The 15,414-nt window shown below is 48.7% G+C and overlaps 1 protein-coding gene across 1 annotated transcript in view; it reads left to right on the top strand.

Moving 5' to 3' along the window:
• Window positions 1-15,166, top strand: part of LOC137035025 (cytosolic phospholipase A2 gamma-like) — a 36,399-nt gene extending 21,233 nt beyond the window's left edge. Inside the window, exons 12-15 of the mRNA XM_067408270.1 lie at window positions 1,951-2,004; window positions 2,096-2,250; window positions 14,342-14,507; window positions 14,589-15,166. Of these exons, the coding sequence (XP_067264371.1) occupies window positions 1,951-2,004; window positions 2,096-2,250; window positions 14,342-14,507; window positions 14,589-14,752 (539 nt within the window). The 3' untranslated portion in view covers window positions 14,753-15,166. The remainder of the gene's footprint in view (window positions 1-1,950; window positions 2,005-2,095; window positions 2,251-14,341; window positions 14,508-14,588) is intronic.
• Window positions 15,167-15,414: the final 248 nt, after the last annotated feature.

Below are 15,414 nucleotides of genomic sequence, written 5' to 3'. Positions count from 1 at the left end.
CTACTTTATTCGGAAGTAAGAGGAAAATAAAATGCCATTGCCATCGAAATCTTCCTGAAGACTGATCTCCTTTTAGAGATGAATTCCTAATCCCTCACCCCCAATTCAATATTTATATTTTCTTCCTATATTTCGAGCATCGTGAACAGTGAGCTGCTCTGCCGGCCGTTTACAGACTCAGACGTAATGTGGGCTATTTACCTTCATCTGTCTGCCCCAGTAGTTCCAGAAAATAACAAAAAAATAAATACAAAAATACAGTACAAAGACTGGAGAAATGTAATGTATTTTTGTACTCATATTTCTGTTATTTTCGCGAGCTACTGGAACAGTGATAAAGAACGACCGGTCGATCGCGATCGACGGGTTGGCGACCACTGATATAGAATAATCTAAGTACATTTATTCTGAAGAGAGTATTTCTTGTCGGCACTACATGTGTTGTGTGTCACCCGGCCAGCCCCCCTAAAAATTGGTGATTAACTTGCGATTAATATATACACTTATTCATGATCGCCTTAGTCCCCTTTAAAGGTACAATCTGTTCGCAGTAAAATATCCAAAAACCACTAGGCTAGTGTTATATATTTTGTCCAGCTGATTACTAACAATATCTCTAATGTTTTCAACTACTTGTAAATCATGAGAAAATTCCCATTCTAAACCGTGACACGGGGCAGTGCAGTCGCCTGTCAATGGCGTCAGTTACCCTTTGTTACCGCCTTTACTGACGTAGAAACCACATGACAACAGTGTCGTGGACAAATGCGGAAGTAGTGTCTAGCGTCCAGCAAACCACTAGTTTGCTTCAAGGAGTTCCTTATTTACTTCTTGCACGTTTTATGGTGGATTGGTTACTTATTTATGGAACATAGTTACTGTTTACCATCTGCCACTGGTTCTGTCGACAAGGACAGCTCCCGTAAACCTCATACTCATGACCGGAAAAGCGGAAGTGGCGCCGGCGACTGTGTCATAATAAAAGTCCCGCTGCTCGTGAGGCGTGTGATGATCAATCGCTCCAGCTCCTCGTTCAGCTCCACAACACTCGGTCATGCTCTGCTTCATACTACAGTAACGTTGCATCCATGAACATGAGTTCTTCCCGACTCCAATCCCTATTCTTTTGCACCGTCCGTTGAGATGGAGACCACATGTCCCAAGTTTCCGCTCTAAAACTTGGCGTCATCAAACTACGCCTTTGTTTTGAATAGGCTTCTTGTGACCTCTAGCGGAAAAAAATATTACAGATTGTACCTTTAAAACTCATATGAAACCGGCGGCAGGCTTCGGCTTATATCCGTATTTTAGTCTGCACTGATCAGCGTGTTCTTGAATCTGTAGCAGCACAACGACAGCGTCAAAAGCAGAGAGAGATTTATTGATACATGTAGATAGTTATATGTGCATCTGTGTAGTTCTTTGTCATAAATGCAGTTTACATAATATGATGTGGGATTCATTTAAGATGGTTTCCCATCTCAAATCTGGGCTTATTTATTAACTTATTTATTTTATGAAATCCCATTGATCTAAATGGCATGAGACTTTGTGACTTTTCCTCCTCTTGCTATAATTCATAGTTCAGTGTAAAATTAACTAAATATCACTTTATAATGAGTCCAAAAGCAAAACATGCAAAAAGAACTATTAAAGGGAGTGGAAATCACAAATGAGCTAATGAGTGGTCCTCTGCAGCCATCTACTTTTTTTGGTTATATTTTTGGTTATATTTTATTGCTTATATTGGTAAATTATGTCATTTTTATTTATGTTAGAGTCATTTTGACTTGATAGGTAGTGTAGAACCTACTGTATTGTTCATGCCTAGTATACAAACAATATATTAAATTATTTCTTTTTTAAAAAATCATATCCTCATTGGGGGCTGAGTCCCCCTAATATTAAAATTCTATTGAAATGTGTAAATTTCCCTTTAATCATCAGCAGATCCGAATCAATGGATCTGGGGTACGAATTACAACTTCCTCCACAACATGAAAGGTGAGAACAGACCTGTTTGTTAACTGTCAATTCATTGCGAATAATAAACGGACTCATTTCACTCTGTGATCTCTCACTTCAATACTGTCAGATGAAAGAGTGCCCCTCGCTCTTCAGGAAAAGGAGACGAGAGACTATATAGATGCTGGACTGTTGCTGAACTCACCCTACTTCTCAGTGCTGAGAAAAGAGAGAAACATTGACCTCATCATTTCCCTGGACTTCAGTGATGGTGATCCTTTCATGGTATTACATAATTCTCTTTATATAATAATGCTCACTCATTTAAAGGTGCCCTAGAATTGAAAATTGAATTTACCTCAGCATAGTTAAATAATTAGAGTTCAGTACATGGAAATGACATACTGTGAGTCTCAAACACCTTCTTATGTAAATTTGATTTTTGCAAAAGACCTCCGAAGAATAGGCGAATTTCAACATACAACCGACTGTTATGTAACGGTCAGGATCATTAATATGTACGTCCCCAATATTTGCATATGCCAGCCCATGTTCAACGCATTAAATAAGTCAGTATTAATGTCTGGATCTGTGCACAGCTGAATCATCAGACTAGGTAAGCAAGCAAGAACAACAGCGAAAAATGGTAGATGGAGCAATAATAACTCATGATCCATGATATCATAATTTTAGTGGTATTTGTAAACTGTCTTTCTAAATGTTTCGTTAGCATGTTGCTAATGTACTGTTAAATGTGGTTAAATTTACCATGGTTTCTACTGTATTCATGGAGACAAGACTGTCGTTATTTTCATTATTAAACACTTGCAGTCTGTATAATTCATAAACAGTTTCATTCTTTATAAATCTCTCCAACAGTGTGTAATGTTAGCTTTAGCCACGGAGCACCATCAAACTCATTCAGAATCAAATGTAAACATCCAAATAAATACTATACTCACATGACCTGATATGCTGCATCACCACCACTTTGTAAAGATTCATTTTTAGGATTATATTAACTGTGTGAACTTTGTTTATGTATTATAGATTTGGGGGCGGGGAGTGAAAGCATTTAAAGGTGACACACGCTGAATTGGCGTATTTCTAATTATGCCCCAAAATAGGCAGTTAAAAAACTGAATAAAAAAAAATCTATGGGGTATTTTGAGCTGAAACTTCACAGACACATTGCGGGGACGCATAACCTGATATTGACGAGTTCAACATGTTCCTGGGTCAACATTTTTGTTGATCCTGGAACAACATTCAAATCATCCAATCAGATTTGAGGGACAAGTTTACAGATAATGTCAAGTTTAGGCTTAAAATCATGAATTGGTGCTTCTACATCAGTGCTATTCATCTATCATTTCCCTCTGATTTTTGGGAGAACTTATGGGTAAGGTTAGGTTTAGGGGTATGAATAGGGTTCAGACTAAATTTTCAGACTAGAATGTTGTTCCAGGATCAACAAAATATGTTGACCCAGGAACGCATCTAACTCAGCAATATCAGGACCTGCTTCAGGGGACACCATAGACTTATATTACATCTTGTGAAAAAGCGTTCTAGGGCACCTTTAAAGGAATGGATCCACTAGAAATGTAAATTCAATTATCTTTTTATTTGCCCTCATGTTGTTCCAAACCTGTATAAATTTCTTCAGCGAGGCACAAAAAGGGATTTTTTGACATTGACAGGTAATAACAAATACTGTGCATTATTTTACAATAAAAACGTCTCGGTTACGTATGTAACCCTCGTTCCCTGAAGGAGGGAACGGAGACGTACGTCAGTAGTGACCGACGAATTGGGATATCGCTTAGAGAGCCCTATCATCTTCGTGTAAACTAAAACAAGCCAATGGAATTGGCGTGCGATATTTGCATAATAAGTAAGCTAGACTAAGTAAACTAGACTACACTGGGGAAGCGAACCCGTAAGGGACACTGCGGAGACCACTACCTACCCAATGGGGGAGGAGTTTACGTGGGAAATACACATATGGACTGGCCCGGGGGGCAGTACGCATATGGAGTCCCTGGGATGGCTCCACCTGGTAGGGGGAGACTCATCTGACAGGTGACAGCAGAGCTGGCTCTGCTACGGGAAAGACACGGACTCGGCCCGTAGGGAGTTTTAAACCGTGGATAATTACACATATGGGACAACTCACGTAGAGGGGTCACGACATATGGGCCCCATCCAACAGACAGCGTCAGCGACGGATGTAGGCCTGGCATCAGACACTCCGCAATGTCCGAGCCGAAGGGGGAGGCGGAGGAAATCGACAGGGTTCGCCAAGCGGGGAACACGACTGGAGTGAAAGTATGCACGTATCCGGCCAGTGGCGGGAATGGCATTGCAAGCCGACACTTAGAGTGGGTACAACACGTCTACCGACTAGTGGATGCGAGTACACGTGAGGATACCGGCTCTACAACGTAGGCTATAAAACCTAGCGAACGTGTTTGGTGTCGCCCAGCCCGCAGCTCTACAGATATCTGTCAGCGAGGCGCCATGAGCCAGCGCCCAGGAAGAGGCCACCCCTCTGGTGGAGTGGGCTCTCAACCCGAGCGGGCAAGGCACGCCCTGGGATTCGTACACCAAAGCGATGGCATCCACTATCCAGTGGGCCATCCTCTGCTTGGAGACAGCCTTTCCCTTCTGCTGGCCTCCGTAACAGATGAAGAGCTGATCTGAGGTCCTGAAGCTTCGCGTTCTATCCACGTAAACGTGCAGAGCGCGGACGGGACAGAGCAAAGCTAGGGCTGGGTCTGCCTCCTCCGAGGGCAGCGCTTGCAGGTTCACTACCTGATCTCTGAAGGGAGTGGTAGGAACCTTGGGCACGTATCCAGGCCGGGGTCTCAGGATGACGTGAGAATCACCGGGCCCGAATTCTAGGCACGTTTCGTCGACCGAAAATGCATGCAGATCCCCTACCCTCTTCAAGGAAGCCAATGCAACCAGAAGAACCGTCTTAAGAAACATTAGTTTCAGGTCGACTGATTGCAAAGGCTCAAAGGGATGACCCCGGAGAGCTGTAGGAACCAGGGTCAGATCCCAAGAGGGTACGGAGGAAGGGCGAGGAGGATTCAGTCTCCTGGCCCCCCTCAGGAATCTGACGATCAGATCGTGTTTCCCCAGGGACTTACCCTCAACTGTGTGGTGATGTGCAGCGATAGCAGCGACATACACCTTCAGGGTGGAGGGAGACAGCCTTCGTTCCAACCTTTCTTGCAGGAAGGAAAGCACGGATCCGACCGAACATGATCGGGGGTCCTCTCGGCGAGAGGCGCACCATACGACGAACAGGTTCCACTTCAACGCGTAGAGACTTCTAGTGGAAGGAGCTCTAGCGGAAGTGATGGTGTCTACGACCGCTTGCGGGAGATCACTCAGAACCTCCGCATCCCGTCCAGGGACCACACGTGGAGGTTCCATAGATCGGGACGCGGGTGCCACAGGGTGCCCCGTCTCTGAGTCAGGAGGTCCTTCCTCAGAGGAATCGGCCAGGGAGGGGCTGTCGCGAGGAGAATGAGGTCTGAGAACCAGGTCCGAGTGGGCCAGTACGGAGCCACTAACAGAACCTGCTCCCCGTCCTCCCTGACCTTGCACAGGAGTTGTGCGAGAAGGCTCACTGGGGGAAACGGATATTTGCGCAGACCCGGGGGCCAGCTGTGTGCCAGGGCATCCGTGCCGAGCGTGCCGCCGGTCAGGGAATAAAACCACATGCAGTGGGCAGTTTCCGGGGAGGCAAACAGGTCTACCTGGGCCTCGCCGAAATGCTGCCAAATCAGCTGGACCGCCTGGGGGTGGAGCCGCCACTCGCCCGCAAGTGGAGGCTGCCGTGACAGCTCGTCGGCTGCACGGTTGAGCACACCTGGGACATGAGTGGCCCGAAGGGACCTCAGATACTTCTGACTCCACAACAAGAGATGGCGGGCGAGTTGCGACGGGAGCGTAGACCACCTTGACGGTTGATGTACGCAACGGCTGCAGTGCTGTCTGAGTGGACTAGAACGTGCTTGCCTGACAACAGCTTCTTGAAGCGGGCCAGCGCAAGACGTACCGCTAGCAACTCGAGGCAATTGATATGCCAATGCAGCTGAGGCCCCGTCCAAAGACCTGCCACTGCATGCCCGTTGTACGTGGCCCCCCATCCCGTGGCAGAGGCATCTGTAGAGACCACAGCGTGCCTGGACACTTGTTCGAGGGGTACTCCGGCCCGCAGGAACGAAGGGTCCGACCACCGGACAAGGGTGCGACGGCAGCTCGATGTCACGGGGACACGGAGCGTGCCGCACTGCCACGCCCATCTCGGGACCCGGCCGCGGAGCCAGTGTTGAAGCGTTCTCATATGAAGCAATCCGAGCGGCGTGACCGCGGCTGCAGATGCCATATGCCCCAGGAGCCTCTGAAAATCTTTCAGTGGAGCCGCTGTCCTGGGCTTGAGCGAGCTCAGGCAGTTCAACACCGACTGGACGCGCGCCTCGGTGAGACGCGCAGTCCGTGCAACCGAGTCTAGCTCGAGACCGAGATAAGAGATCCTCTGCCCGGGGGCGAGTTTGCTCTTGTCCCAGTTGACCCTAACCCTAACCCTAACCCTAACCCTAACTCTAACCCTAACCCTAACCCTAACCCTAACCCTAACCCTAAGACCCAACCGGCTGAGGTGAGCTAAAACCATGTCCCTGTGTTCGTACAACTGCTCTCGCGAGCTGGCCAGGATCAGCCAGTCGTCGAGATAGTTGAGAATACGAACGCCCTGTTCCTTGAGGGGAACAATGGCCGCCTCCGCAACCTTCGTAAAGACGCGGGGTGACAGGGCCAGCCCGAAGGGTAGGACTTTGTACTGATATGCCCGACCCTCGAACGCAAACCGGAGGAAGGGTCTGTGTCGAGGCAGAATCGAGACATGAAAGTACGCGTCCTTCAGGTCTATTGCTGCAAACCAATCCCGGGGACGGACGCATTCGAAAATGCGCTTCTGTGTGAGCATCTTGAACGGCATCCTGTGAAGGTACCGGTTCAGGACGCGCAGATCCAGGATTGGCCGTAGCCCACCGCCCTTTTTCGGTACAATGAAGTAGGGGCTGTAAAACCCCGACTTCATATCGGCTGGAGGGACCGGCTCGATTGCATCCTTCGCCAGGAGGACAGCAATGTCCGCCCGGAGAACAGGTGCACTGTCCAACGACACCTGAGTGAAGTGGACACCCCTGAAAACCGGGGGACGCCGGGCGAACTGAATCGCATAGCCGAGTCTGATAGTGCGAATGAGCCAGCGGGACGGGCTGGGAAGCGTGATCCGCGCCTCCAGACTCCGAGCCAGCGGGACCAAAGGCACCACAGACGCACCGGGGGTGGGGCAGCAAGGCAGAGAGGGACCCGACTCGGGCGGCTTGGGAGCGGCCCGGAGTGGGGTCGGACTCTGCGAGGCAGCAGTGTGCATGGGAGACGGCGCACGGGACGCGGTCTGCGCCATCACACTGCCGCCTGCTGGCGAATGGGGAGGGAGCTGCCAGCGGCGAGGCGGGGCCTGGCACACTGGCAGACACACCTTGTTGTGACCTGGAGTTTGAGGAAACTGCTCTTTTTGTGAAAAAGTGGGTACCGCTGGACTCCGGAGAGCCAGCGGCGGTGGACAGACAAACACAAATTCCCCCCGGCCCTCCTCCGGGGGTGGGAGAGATGGTGGAAAACTCTCCCGAAGAGCAAGATCCTTCCCCTCCAGGTTGCCCGTCTCAGGGCCGTGACTTCTTTTTACGCTTGCCACCTGGCTTAGCTGAGACGGGCTGGGCACCACGCCCGCGACCGGCACCCTGCTGTCTGGCTGGTGTAGGCTGCTGCTTTGCCGTCTTAGCAGGGGCGGAGGACGATGCAGGCGGGCGCCCTCGGCGACGAGCAGGCTGAGGTTGGGCCACAGGCGGCTGGGTGGAGGCAGCAGCGGACCGCCGTTGCATGACATGATCGATGGCCTCAGCCTGCTTCTGTGCAGCGGAGAACTGTTGGGCGGAGCTCTCAACCGCGTCGCCGAATAGGCCGACCGGGGACACGGGGGAATTTAGGAACCTTTGCTTATCGGCATCCCGCATGTCCGCCAAGGTCAGCCAGAGATGGCGTTGCTGGACTACCAAGGTAGACATCGCATGACCAACAGCGCGTGCTGTCACCTCCGTCGCCCGGAGGGCGAGGTCGGTGGCAGCGCGCAGCTCCCCCAGCAGCTGTTGGTCAGGACCTTCCTGGGGCATTTCTGACAGCGCTTTTGCCTGGTAGACCTGCAAAAGCGCCATGGAATGCAGGGCAGAGGCAGCCTGCCCACAGGAACTGTAAGCTTTCTCAGTCAGACCGGCTGAGAATTTACAGGCCCGGGACGGGAGACGCGGCTCACCACGCCAGCCAGTGGCCGTTGGACACAGCTGCATCGCAACAGTCCGCTCGACTGGCGGGATCCTCACGTACCCCCTGGCTGCCCCGCCGTCCAGGGAGGTGAAGGCGGACGTGGGGCCAGGCCTCGAACGAACAATATACGGTGTTTGCCAAGACCTGGTCACCTCGTCATGCACTTCCGGGAAGAAAGGTATTGGGGCGGGATGCTGGGTTTGGCCAGCGCGACCCCCCCCCCCCCAAGTACCAATCATCCAACCGAGATGGGCCGGGACAGGGTGGAGGGTTCCACTCGAGCCCGACGCACAAGGCGGCCCGGGAGAGCACAGCCGTCAATTCAGGATCCGACTCGGGCCACGCTACCGTCCCGGAGGGCGGCAGCGCGTCCGGGTCTTCCCCGAGGACTCTGGCTCACCTTCCGATGCTGTGATCGACATCCGATCCGCTGCCGGCGCACCAAAGGTAACGGCTGGACAGTCCGAAGAGGGCCCAGCAGAAACCAACGGCGGCAAGATTGGTTGCGGTGCTGCTGAGGCGGCAGGGGCCCGAGGAGCGTTTCCGCTCGGCGGGGAAGCCCTGACCGTTATCCTCAGGTCGCCCTTCCTATACAGCGCCGTACCGTCATTCCGGTTCCCGGGGCCGGAAAAAGCGGTCTTACGCGACATAGGAGAGGGGACCCCCGCTTCCTGAGACTTCAGGAAGGAGAGCCTCGACCTCAGCACCGTGATGGTCATGTTCCCGCAATGGGAACATGAACCATCCACAAAAGCTGCTTCAGCGTGCTGAACGCCCCAATACGAGATGCAGCGATTGTGCCCATCAGCAGGGACCAGGGAACGACCGCACCCAGTAACGCACAGACGAAATGACATACTGTCAGGGTTCGTCTGTAAAGCTCTTTTAGAAGGGGAAGTCAACTCACTCGTGCTGAAGCACCCAGGGAGCGTTGCGATGTGTCAGGTACACCACTCCCTGACACACCGAGGAACCGGCCCAAATCGCTACACACACACACTCTTTGTGTTGCTGTGAAAACAGCAGTTTTAGAGCTTATAGCTCAGCTCCTCGGACACTCGCGACCTCGCTGAACGTGCCTTCTTCACCAGCACTGATAGCTCGCTGCAAATCCTCTTCTGAGGCAATGTTTTAGAACAAAACGAAACGAAGAAAGGAGTCTTCTGAACAGGACACCAGAGAATGGCTCCGAAGCGAAAGACAGAGTGCGATTGCATCTGCTTCCTATTTATATACACCTGTCGGGGGCGGTGCGCATTATGCAAATATCGCACGCCAATTCCATTGGCTTGTTTTAGTTTACACGAAGATGATAGGGCTCTCTAAGCGATATCCCAATTCGTCGTCACTACTGACGTACGTCGAACGTGACCGACTGAAAGGGAACAAGAAAGTAAACATTTCCGTTTCAAAAATGTAAACTCACGCTGTGTCCCTTAGGGGTCGCTATGGGGGAATGCCTCTGGAATATCTAGTGTCTGAGGCATAAGTCTAATGCTGCATTCCAGATGAGGTTGAACGTGGGAATATCCCAATTTAATTTGAATTTGATTTCATTGTCTAATCCCTCTTTTATGTTATGGCTTGGTACTTCGATCAACCCCGACCACAGCGAGACCCGTCGTCTGACATCACTTCGAAGATGTCAGCAAGTCCTGTTTGATACATGATACATATGTTTTTGCTTTTCGTCAGCTGTTTTCAAAGCGACTATGTTATTTTTATTCTGTTTTTACCATAGCTTACACAAAAATGCAATATGTGCATTGTTTTGTGGCGACCTCAAATGGTCAACATGTGAACGTGACGTGTGATGACTGGAACACACCGAGTTCTGAAGTGGGACATTTAAATTCAATAAATTATACAACCAATAATAATGAACAGAAATCTAGGGGTATAGCAGAAACAAAAAAGATAAAAAAAAATTAAGTCACACGTATAAGGTGAACACAAAAAAAGAGTCACTCCAATAATACACAACCATTTTTATATTCTATTGATAATTATCAATTAATGTGTTGGAACCAATCAGGAACCCCCACATTCTGCATCAATAGCATTAGGAGTAGGCTAAGGGACGTCACACTGGAACGCAGTATAAACATTACAATGAACTTGACATTGGCATTGGCAGGTGGTAACATATGGCGTCACTACTGGTGCAACCGTGAGTATAAAAGCCCACCTGGGAAATACGTCATCCTCATTCTTGTGTTCAGGAGACCCTTTGTTTTTTCATGAGTGTTCATGAAATTGTGTTTGTTTGCTCCTGTTACATGTTGTGTTCCTGTGACCTAGTTTCCCATTCTGTTTATTAGTTCATTTGATCCACCTGTGTCTTGTTAATTATCCAGTCACCTTGTTTAGCCCCCTTTGTTAGTCACCTGTATATATACCCTGTGTTCTCCTTCACTCCTTGTCCGTTCTCGTTTGTGTCTACACGTGTGTACGCTGCCTTACTCTTGGAATTAAAGTATTGTTATTATTGTCATCTTCATCGTCATTGTGCTTGTTACTACAACCACACGTAACAGAAGAATGGTTTTTCTTCAGTTTTTGTTTGTGTTTTCCCCTCATGGCTCTACCCGCAGTCCAGCTCCTTTGCCTGAAGCAGGAAGACCGCTCGCTGGAACAACACACTAGTGACTTTCTCCAGCTTGCATGCCTAACTCACTTCCCGGACCGCTCGCTCTGTGTTCACTATTATACCGGCCTGAGCGAGCGGTCCAAGGCACGCATTCCAGCGGACGGTCCAACGGAGGATTTCGCCGCATACGTGGAGTGGGTGCTGGTAAACAACAACTCTCGGTTTACCATCGGCCCCGCAGAGGATGACTTCGCCACCAGCCCCACCCCACTGCCAGAAGCCAGTCAGCAACCATCGACGAACGTCACAACGGAGATGTTTCACGTGCCCACCGCAGACCAAGGAGGCCAGTCCACTGCGATGGATGAGCCTGGACCGAGGAAAGGATCGGACAGTACCATCGCCCCGGAGCCAAACTCACAGCAAGGTTCTGACCAGGTGCGCGAGCTGGTTACATCATCTGACGTCGTGGGAGTGCTTGTGGAGCTCGAGGGCTGGGAGGAAAGCTCCGCCCACAACACCACGGCGATGGAAACAATGACTGACACTGGCAAATATGCTGAGGAACTGAAAGTTTTTACGGCTGATTTAATCGATTTTTTTCGGAGAAGTGATTTCCCATTCCCCTGATTTCCCTGTTTTTAATGAATCTCCTGAACCTCCAGAGGACCAATCTCCAGTGTTCTCCAGTTCTCCATCTCCTGAGTTCCCTGTCTGCCCACCCAGCCTCCCTCTCCAGCCTCCTCCGTCACCCAGTCTCACAGCCAGTTCCTCAGCCCCACCATCATTTCTGCCCTTCAGCCGCTTGACATATCCCACATGCCAGGTGGGGATGTCAAGTATCTTCAGGCCCTCCACTCCATCCATTCAAGAGGATCCCTTGCCTCCACTTCCAGCCTCCACGCCCCCTGCTCCACCTCGGCCCGTCGACACTTTGGTGTCACCCTGGCTCCTCCTTCCCTCGGCTCCACCGGACACCATCGGCCATACGGCTTCTCCGGGCTCCCTCATCTTTCCGGCTCCACCTTGGTCAGTCGTCCACCTGCCTGCACCTACAGCTCCGTCTGGCTCCTCCTTCCCTCCAGCTCCGCCTACATCCTCGGTCCCTCCGGCTCAGCCTCTGCCCTCTGGATGTCCGCCTCCTCCTCGGACGCTCGTCACCGTGGCTCCTCCTTGGTCTCTAGGACCATTAGCTGCGCGTGGGCTCATCGGCTCTACAGTTCCATCTGGGTCTCCAGCTGAATCTCCGTTCGTCGCCCCCAGGGTGTTGTCTGCCCCCAAGCTGACTCCACCATGGCTCCTCCCACCTGCGAATCTACCCTGGGGCCTCGTCCTGGCCGGCTTCTGGGGTAACATCTGGCTCCTCCTGCTCCTGGCTTCCCCCTGGCTCCTCCCACCCTCCACTCCCCCTTGGACTGTCTTTGTCGTTTTCTATGGACTCTTTTCTTTTGTTTTGTTTGTACTCCCTCCCTCCTCTGGACTCTTACGGCGCGATGACGCGCCTATCCGGGAGGGGGAGAAATGTTACATGTCGTGTTCCTGTGACCTAGTTTCCCGTTCTGTTTATTAGTTCATTTGATCTACCTGTGTCTTGTTAATTATCCAGTCACCTTGTTTAGCTCCCTTTGTTAGTCACCTGTATATATATATATATATACCCTGTGTTCTCCTTCACTCCTTGTCCGTTCTCGTTTGTGTCTACACGTGTGTACGCTGTCTTACTCTGTTTGGAATTAAAGTATTGTTGTTATTGTCATCTTCATCGTTGTTGTGCTTGTTACTACAACCACACGTAACAGCTCCTGAGGGAGCTAAATGTGCACACTGAATGGATTTCTCAATGAGTGATGTGGGACATGCATTTCGGTGGAATGCTGTCTTTTCTTAAGGTAAGATGGTAAGATGCATTCACTAGACTGACCACAAAAGACAGATGGGGAGCTTTTTTCCTTTCTGCTCTCTCCTGAAGGATAGTAGTTAGCATTTGCATGAGCATGTTCAGTTCTCGAGAAAGTTTAAAGTATTAGTTCACTTTCAAATTAAAATTTCCTGATAATTTACTCACCCCCATGTCATCCAAGATGTTCATGTCTTTCTTTCTTCAGTCGAAAAAGTTGTGTATAATGCATTATAAGGGTATTCTTATATTCATGCGTTATAATACATGCATAATGCCTTATAAACAACCTAATAATGTGTAGTATTCCCCCTGCTCGACACAAACACAGAGTTCAGATTGGACGAGGAGCAGGTCTTGATGGTTGCGCCTTACTGGCCCCCTGGTTTCCAGAACTCCTCACGGCAGCCCCAAACTGGCGGATTCCCCTGAGGAAGGACCTGCATTTTTCAGGAACATGGCACCTACTTCCAGACCTCTGGAACCTCCACGTGTGGTCTCTGGATAGGATGCGGAAAACTGAAGTGGCCTACCTCCAGCGGTAGTTGACACTATCACTTCAGCTCAAGCCCCCTCTACGAGGAACACTGACACTTTGAAATGGAACCTCTTAGTTGACTGGTGTTTTTCCTGTAGGGAAGACCTCCGTAGATGCCCTGTCAATTTTGTGCATGCAGGGTTGGAGCAAAGGCTGTCTCCCTCCACCCTTACAGTGTATGTCGCCACTGTCGCTGCACACCATGATGCAGTAGACAGCAAGTCTCTGGGGAAATAAGACTTGGTCATCAGGTTCCTGAGAGGCGCCAGGAGATTGAAACCTCCTCGGCCTCGCCTCATCCCCTCTTGGGACCTCTCTCCAGTCTTGACGGCACCCTAGAGCACCCTTTGAGCCCTTGCAATCAGTGGAGATTAAGATCCTTTCTCTTAAGACGCTCCAGACTGATTAACCTTCTGGGGTCTGAGGTGTTTTATGGGCCCTGGAGGTGTTTTGACATGCACTGACATTTGTGCTCGTTTCTGTTACTTATAACATTTTCAAGCTTTGAGAAAATTATGTTTATGTGTGGCAAGTGAAAAATTAATACTTTTTAAGTAACTGAAATAAGGTCATAAAACCCATACTGAATATTTGTTCAAGACTTTCAAAAACTGGAACACATAGGCGAGTACATTGTGAGAGAGCCACTCTGTGCAGTGCAAACGCGTGTCTACAGTGTGTTGTGGGGTTTAGTGTGATCCAGTTCAGATCCAGTCACTGTTCTTCACCAGAGCTGCTCTCATCAGTTTTCTGTCTGTTTTGACAACATTTCAGTTTATACAATATGCTACATATGTAAAAAAAAAAAAAAAAAATAAATTCTACCCTAAAAATAATTCTTCTGTTACGTGTGGTTGTAGTAATTTCCAAATTAAAATGTCCCATTCACACAACTCCTCTAACCCTTTTAATGAAGTTATACTGCAATGCGTTTTTACCTCAGACAGTGAAGGAAGCTGCTGAGATGTGCAAGAAACGAAACATTCCTTTCCCTGAAGTCAACATTCCCGAGGAAGATGTAAAGAAACCGATGGACTTCTATGTGTTCAAAGGCCAAAACACTCCAACCGTGATCCACATCCCTCTCTTTAATATGATCAACTGTGGAGGCAAGTTAAAGTCTTACAATGTCCTGAATAAAACTGAAATATCAACTGTGTTCTGATTTAAGTGTGTTAATGTTTCTTCAGATGATATTGAGACCTGGAGGAAAAAATATAAGACATTTCAAGGTCCTTACAGTGCTGAGATGATCACTGATCTCATGGAGGTCGCTGGAAAAAACATCACAAACAACAAAAACAGACTGCTGGAAGAGATTCGTGTGGTCACTGAGACTAAAATGTATCACTAAAAAAGTTTTAATTATTAAGAGGTATTAATTAGAACTATAGGTTGTAATTAATACTTTTTAGTTAACTAATGAGAATCTGAATATAGGCTAAACTGATCTGCAGATCAGTCATTTTACAATACAATAATAATCATTACTTAACATATTGGCACTATTTTCTGCAAAATGTGATTTGTGTGGAATTAACAGATGTAGTTATACATTTACATTTCAGTTTATACAATATGCTACATATGTTAAAAAAAATAAAAATAAATTTTACCCTGGCAACTTATTTCCCAAAAGGCATCTGGAGACAAATTGTTATAAATTATAACATTTCTATAATATATTTAGAACATGCCTGGCTGCAAAAGTGCACTGTAATTGATGTCAGCAGTAGTTATAACACAAGTTATACCAATAAGTGTTGATCAGTTAGGTTGCATGGTCCCACTTTATATTAAGTGGCCTTAACTACTATGTACTTACATCAAAACTAAGTGCAATGTACTTATTGGGTTCATATTGAATTGCAAAACACTTTTGCTGCTATTGAGGTGTGATACGGGTAAGGTTAGGGAAAGCTTTGGTGGTATGGGTAGGTTTAAGGGTAGGGGTACGGTGTAAGCGATGGGTCAACAGTGTAATTATAAATGTTATTACAGAAATTAATTACAGAT

Source organism: Chanodichthys erythropterus, chromosome 13, assembly GCF_024489055.1.
Source record: "Chanodichthys erythropterus isolate Z2021 chromosome 13, ASM2448905v1, whole genome shotgun sequence".
NCBI lineage: Eukaryota > Metazoa > Chordata > Actinopteri > Cypriniformes > Xenocyprididae > Chanodichthys > Chanodichthys erythropterus.
This window is presented reverse-complemented; position numbering and strand designations above follow the sequence as displayed.